The following is a 7,137-nucleotide window of genomic DNA, read 5'->3' on the forward strand; positions in this document are numbered from 1 at the left end:
CTAACTGTGTAGAGACAGTCTTAGGTGACAGTCGCTATGTGTCATATGAACTTTTTTTTCGTTAGAACGGCCTGGCCGTATCGACTTATTTTACCACGTAGCCGGGTAGTCAGTCCTTGCTACGGGGGATTGGCCCGGATGGGATTTTGGTCTGGTCCGTTCGTGTGAAGTACGAAGTTTTAAGATCACATTTTTTGGTTTTCTTTATGTGTATGCATCCTCTTTAATACAAAAATACGGGAGGTACCAATAGCTAATAAATAAAACATAAAAATGATCCCATTCGCTGTCCACTGTGGACTGTTTGATACAGTGACAGTTCGGTACAACTGTTGTAAATGCAGCTTTAGAACATTGTCGTGTTTGTTGTGTTTGTTTGGCGCAAAGCTATTGAAGGAGACAAGGTTGAATATTAACGATTTTCCGCAAAATTCTTCTTCCAATAATTTGACGTTTGTGGGTGTGGGGTCATACGTTTATAACTACAGTTAAAGCGGTTCAAGCGTATAGGACGTGTATCATTTGAGAAGGGGAAATTTAATAATTATTTGTAGAATATATCACTCATTTCATTGCTAGGTAATTGATACCAGCTTATCTATTAAAAAATAAGAATATTGCAGTATATGCTTGATTTATATGTCCAGACGCATTGTGGTCAGCAAGATCTTGCAAGATTGGTGTGGTTCGCCGAATGTATGACTTGAAACCAAATTGTGTCGGTGCTAAATATAAACGAAAGGATGTTACTGTACCAAGTGCATATGGTTCTTTTCGTGTAAAAAACATCAATTAATCGGAAGGCATTCATTTCGTTATAACTGAATCTGCGCACGAGTTCATCCTTGGGAGTGCCACTATCTTAAGATGCCGCTCTCTTAAGATCGAATGGAAAGGGACATTTCACGGACGATTGTGGCTAATCGACATCAATAGATAATGATTGTACAAAATGATATGAAATGTAATCATCATTAAAAACTGTTTCACTTATGCCTTTTCATTACTCAATTTATTCTGGATGTAAATGATACAGTTTTGCTTGGTAGCAACTTTGCATTCACCAATAGCCTTAACAATATAAACCGTCCCCAACGGACATTCTCTTTTATACTTCATTAGTTATTATCATTACTTCCAATTCAAGCGCAAAATTTTGTGTAAATGTACAATAAGAAAAACATAGAAATGATTAATTTTAATCGGACAGAGAAACACCGTTGCAATTCAAATGGCCGGTGTACCTTTTCTGAGGGATTTTGCAGGCTGTCAAACGCACCCTCCCCTGTCAAATGCACCTTCTAGTTTTTCGTCTTCTTACTAGTCAAAATACTCTACATTCCACCACCTTGTCTTCTTCAATAGCCTTGATAGCGGTGTTCAGACGTATGTAGAAACAGGCGTGATCAAGCGTGAACGCTGTCAGATTTCACGCTAGCGCGACGTCGCGCCATATCCTGCAATGCAGGAAAAATGAAGCGCGACGCTGCCATCGAACCGTTAACGGCCAACTTTAAAATTAAATAACTTTTTAATGCGTTATCCAAATCGGATGAAATATTCTAGTGAAAATTAAGAAAAAAATATATCTTTTTAAATCTATAAATAGTTTTCCTCAACTCGTTTAAAAATATAAAAGAAAAACAGTGTCATCGGTTGTTTTTCAAATATAATATTGTTTTAATATTTAATTTATTCCATGGAAAACTGTAAATAACTAGTGTTTACTTTTGTTTGCCTCAGAAATGGCATCCTATAATTAAAATTGAATCAAAATTCACCGATTTGAAACGGCGACCAAATGAAGGTGTTCACACGTACGTTGAACGATTCGGAGCGTGAACGGGCCGTTTGACAGCGTTCGCGCCTAGTTCACGCCTGTTTCTACATACGTCTGAACACCGCTGATAAAATCTACGGTTTTTGTCACTTGGGAAACAAATTGTCAAACTGTGTCGCTGGTGTTGTTTTTCTTCTTCTTCGTCTTCGTATCTGGCTTCATGTGACATGACAGCGAAAACCACGCCGCAGGTAACAACATCAGCAACAGTAATGTCAATGGTTGTTGGTTTTAAATAGAAAATTGTTGAAAAATCGTCTGGTTGTGTAGAAAACTTGCATTACAATTTGGGAAAACAACTTTGAATATGATGTAACGTTGAATTTTCATTTAATATGAATCAAAAACGATTTTGAAACAAAAGAACTCGCTAATGAGTAGTATAAACACAATGAATCGGTGTTTTCGTTGTTACTTTGCAGCATGGAAATGCTTAACAATGGCTGTCAAAAGGTACTGCAAGTTTATTTACATATTGTGTACATAAAAATCATACAAATCAGCAAAAATTCTAAATCGGTGTGTGTTTTCAACAGATTTTCATAGTCAAATGTACCGATCACTAGCTTAGGAGAAAAATGCGCAAAACATGGGTTAAACGAGATAACATTTACTATAAACCGTTTTACAAGCAAAAGCTCAAACTTACCTTGATTGGCGTAATTGCGATGGGCATCCTGTTTTTTGTATATCAGCTTGTGTACATCAGTCAGTTGCTACCGCTGGAATCGATGCCAGCGGGACAGAAAACTCGCCCGATAAAGGCAAATAGTAATGATAGTCCCATTACTTCGCTAGAACTGGCCGGGCGAAATGATGCGGACCGCTCCGAGCATGCTCATCGGAAACCAAATCAAGATCAGGGAAGCGTCATAAGAAATGAGACGAGCAATAACAAATCTAACATTTGGAACAATACACAGTTCGCGTACATAGAGAAAATAGGCAATTTTGAACGAAAAATTTTACGGTATGTTTCGATCGTATGTAATTAGTGTTAACAATGAACGTGACTTCCGTAACTATTGTACTGTTTCATATTTTTCGTTTCAGCGGCATTCGACTGATCGACCTAGATCACTATAGTGAAAAACCGGGAATGATGAAGTTCCGGTGTTTGAGCTCACACAAAGAAATACCTTGGGAATGGGTGAACGATGACTATTGTGACTGTCCAGATGATGGTAGCGATGAGCCAAGCACAAGTGCGTGTCCACAAGGTCGTTTTTACTGCCGATTCCAGAAGCGACATAAAACTGGTCGTGGAAAGGATATCTTCGTGTCTAGTGGTTGGGTAAATGATGGTGTTTGTGATTGCTGTGATGGTTCCGACGAGTGGTTGACTCGAATGAAGCCAGGGTTAGTTTGCCCGAACCTATGTAAAACCGACTATTTTCGGTAATTCTCAGTGTTCTAGATCGCACTGTACATTCATCCCCCAATCTTAACTCCAAGAGGTATCTGCATTACCGAAATTCCTGTTCATAGTTAATTAAATTAAGCAGGTCTCACATCAAACAATATTTTGATACATGGAGTTGAAAATTCATATGAGAGAACGAAATGTAGCGATAAATATAATTTTTTTTCTACTTGGTTATGATTTACATTGTTTCACTGAAAGTGTATATGAACATAATAAAAATGTACACTACTGCAATACTACGAAACTCTGTTTGATACCTCAACTGTTACACGGTATGCATCAACATCAACGATATACATCAACTGTGTCAAAACACTCCAACTTTGAACTTTCAGTAATGCTAGGACGAATACTATGATTGCATTAGAATTCATTTAAGAAATGTTACTTTAGGAGAAAAAATTAAGTCCTCAGTTGGTTTAAAGTAATTCTGTTGCAGGAAAAGACCGTCAAAATACAAGTATTTGATGATATAAAAAGGAGTTCATTTAAAAGGAGAGACAATATAAAAAGGAGTCGCAATGCCGTTATTTTTCTTTGATCGCTATCCATTTGTGCCCATATTGTTATTGAAGCATAATCATAGTCATAATTATTTTTATGAACAAAGTTATTTATCATTATCAATTATAACAATTATTAAATAGTTTTGATTAGTGCTAAAATTATTATTATAAATGAATTATTGTTAGAACATGATTTCAATAGTAAGAAACAATTCTATAACTGACTTCTGTATCTAAGCCCGGAAAAATAGATTTACTATTAGTATTTGATTTTATGTATTCAATGTTTGACCGTTAATCGATGATACTGCATGGATGCTACTGGTAATTTTATGGTTTTTTTTTATTCAATAAGAACGGCCAGGCCGTATTGCTTACAACTAATGGGGAAGCTTAATCTAAGATACAATTCACAAACGTTTGAAGACATTTCCTTCTTCAAACCGTGAAAGGTCACCTTATCCCGGGTGTACTCGGCCGTGTTGCTGCGTGTTATTCCGTCATCCGGTAGAGTGGTCCTTTTTCTTGCGAGGGTCTGGATCCTGATTTGGGTTGTCTGTTTCCAAGTTTTCTTCTTCGGCCAGATTTTGGCAAGTCGTTCTGCAGCGGTCGACTAGCCGTATTGTACCCACAACTTACACGCATCAAACTGATTCATACTTTCATTCATTCTTTCATTCATACAAACACTTACACTTCTCTTCATTTACAAGCGAGATACAACATACAGTACAAAGACAAACATAAGGAAGACGAGGTCACACAGACAAACCACTAGTTCGACAAAATTCGAAAATTATTCTTAGATAGGATACATCCGAACCCCCCAGCAAATCCCGAATTGGGGTGTCAGGGGATCTTCCTATGCTTCGAACTGCGTCTAACAAGGAGGGTCTGGCAGCATCGTATTCCATGCAGGACCATAAAAGATGATCCACATCGTGGAATCCGACGCCGCAGCCACATACCTTGGAGTCGACCTGTCCTATACGCTGGAGATGAGCGCCCATTGCAAAATGATTAGACCTAAGTCTAGACATCATTCGAATGAACGCTCGATCACCAGAGATGCTAGAGAACCAAGGCTTCAAGGAAACACAAGGATAGATGGAATACAAAAACCTCCCGAACTCATCCGTGTCCCACATACTCTGCCAACGTGCCATGCAGAGCGACTGTGGGGCACAAAGGTGTTCGTGAGGTAGGATGAGCCTATCAAAAAGAGCACCTTCCGAAGCGCCCCTTTTGGCCAATTGGTCTGCTTTTTCATTCCCTAGTATACCGCAATGAGAAGGCAGCCAAACAAGTGAAATACGAAATGATTTTTCAAACAATGAACCTAAGACTTTCAATATTTCTTTCACAAAATAGTCTGGGCTCTTAATAGCCTTCTCGGACTTCAGCGCTTCGATAGCACTTAAGCTATCAGAAAAAATAAAATATTCGTCCGGAGGGCTGGCACTTATAATCAATAAGGCGTAAAAGATTGCGGCGAGCTCCGCTACGTATACCGAGCATGGTTGGCGTAATTTGAAGAATGCTTCGGAAAATGAGTTGTAGACGCCAAAACCAATGCCGTGCTCTGATGAGGATCCGTCAGTACAAAATTGGTGTTTATTTAAATGGCCATACTTTTCCACAAAAATGCTGGGAATTGCCCTCCTGCGAAGACTATCAGGGATAGACTTAGTTTCCTCTCTCAACGAGGTATCTACATTGAAAAAGGAACTACAGGACTCTGGTAAGCTGGTACGAGCTATACTTTGCGATGTGCTAGGGTGGACCTGAAATGAGGCAAAATCCATGTAAATTTTTAGGATTTTGCATTTAGAACCTATCTCTTGCAGTGTTTTAAGGTTCTCGATTATCAATGGATTTGATACTGTAGAGCGTACGAGAAGGCGAAGCGAAAGTAGCTCAAAACGGAGCTTTAGCGGCATCACTCCAGCCATCACTTCGAGGAACATTGTATGGGTCGATTTCATACAACCCAATGCGATTCTCAAGCAACGATACTGAATCCGTTCTAGTCGGATCAAATGCGACTTGGCTGCCCAATGGAAGCATATGCAACCATACTCCAAGACGGTGGGTGCGCACCCCACCAGAATCCGGTAATCGTTCTGGGAAAATTGATTCTTCTTGTGCACTTTTTAACTAGATAGTCAATATGTGTCCTCCACACATTTTTGCTATCGAACCATACGCCGAGGTATCGAAAAGATCTGGCAATATTTATCGTTTTGCTGTAAAGCGATAAATCGAATTTAGGGTCAACCAAATTATTGCGTCTATTACTCTCGGTATTGTAAAAAAACGAGAAAATAAGCAATTCCGTTTTCTCAGGCGAAAACTCGATACCTAGGTTCCTGGCCCACACTTCTAAGTTATCTAGCGTGGTTTGCAAAGGACTTTGAAGATCGGCGATGTTGTTGCTGGCGACTGATACAACACCGTCATCCGCCAATTGCCGTAAGCTGCACGCAGGAGCTAGGCATGAATCAATATCTGAAACATAGAAATTATACAGCAAGGGGCTCAAACAGGACCCTTGTGGTAGTCCATAGTAACTGACCCGCCGAATTTTCAGATGGCCATTGTCGAAATTCATCGCCTTTTCTGAAAGGAGGTTAAAAACGATGTTGTTTAGCTTTGGGCTTAAACCCACAGTTTCTAACTTTTGACAAAGCAGATGTACAGACACTGAGTCAAAAGCCCCCTTGATGTCAAGAAATAGCGAGGCCATCAATTCTTTTCGAGAATGTGCCAACTCAATTTCCGAAACAAGCAGCGCCAAGCAATCGTTGGTACCCTTGCCTTTGCGAAATCCAAACTGGGTACATGACAAAAGACCGTTAGATTCTAGCCAGTTGTCTAGTCTAAAAAGAATCATTTTCTCAAATAATTTTCTTAGACACGATAACATCGAAATCGGTCGATACGAGTCTTGCTCTGATGCTGGTTTGCCAGGTTTCAAGAGGGCGATAACCTTCACCTCTCTCCATTCCGACGGGACGGTGTTGAGGTCCAACATAATGTTGAATAACCTCAACAGGCGTTTCTTCCCCAGATCTGGAAGATTATGGAGCAATTTGTTTCTTATCCGATCCAAACCTGGAGATGAATTGTTGCTGGAGTAGAGAGCAAGCGAAAGCTCAACCATAGTGAAAGGTGAATCCATGGAAGAATCACTACCAGGTGCACTTTGAATGAACGGAAGTGCTTGAGCGAAGTCTGGACAGACTTTTTGAGCAAAGGGTTCAAGTCATGCTCCGGAAACTCGTTCGCTCTCATTAGATGCTCTGCTGTTGCGCATCCTTCTCGCCATGCTCTGAAGTGAACTGAGCGAAGTGGAAGGACTGAGG

At 39.8% G+C, this 7,137-nt stretch overlaps 1 protein-coding gene across 1 annotated transcript; it reads left to right on the forward strand.

Annotated features, from left to right (window-relative positions):
- Nucleotides 1–2,418: 2,418 nt before the first annotated feature.
- LOC128711274 (uncharacterized) lies at nt 2,419–3,242 on the forward strand. The gene is made up of 2 exons (XM_053806145.1): nt 2,419–2,810; nt 2,894–3,242. Exons 1-2 carry the CDS (start codon nt 2,419–2,421, stop codon nt 3,240–3,242), a joined length of 741 nt encoding a protein of 246 aa, XP_053662120.1.
- The last annotated feature ends 3,895 nt before the right edge of the window (nt 3,243–7,137 follow it).

This window comes from Anopheles marshallii, chromosome X, assembly GCF_943734725.1.
Source record: "Anopheles marshallii chromosome X, idAnoMarsDA_429_01, whole genome shotgun sequence".
Lineage (NCBI taxonomy): Eukaryota > Metazoa > Arthropoda > Insecta > Diptera > Culicidae > Anopheles > Anopheles marshallii.

Bases quoted from the DNA above. Each gene is read 5' to 3' on its own strand.
- LOC128711274 (XM_053806145.1), top strand. From the start codon at position 2,419: ATGCGCAAAACATGGGTTAAACGAGATAACATTTACTATAAACCGTTT. The intron at 2,811-2,893 runs GTATGTTTCGAT...TTTTCGTTTCAG, and splicing joins TTTGAACGAAAAATTTTACG to CGGCATTCGACTGATCGACC.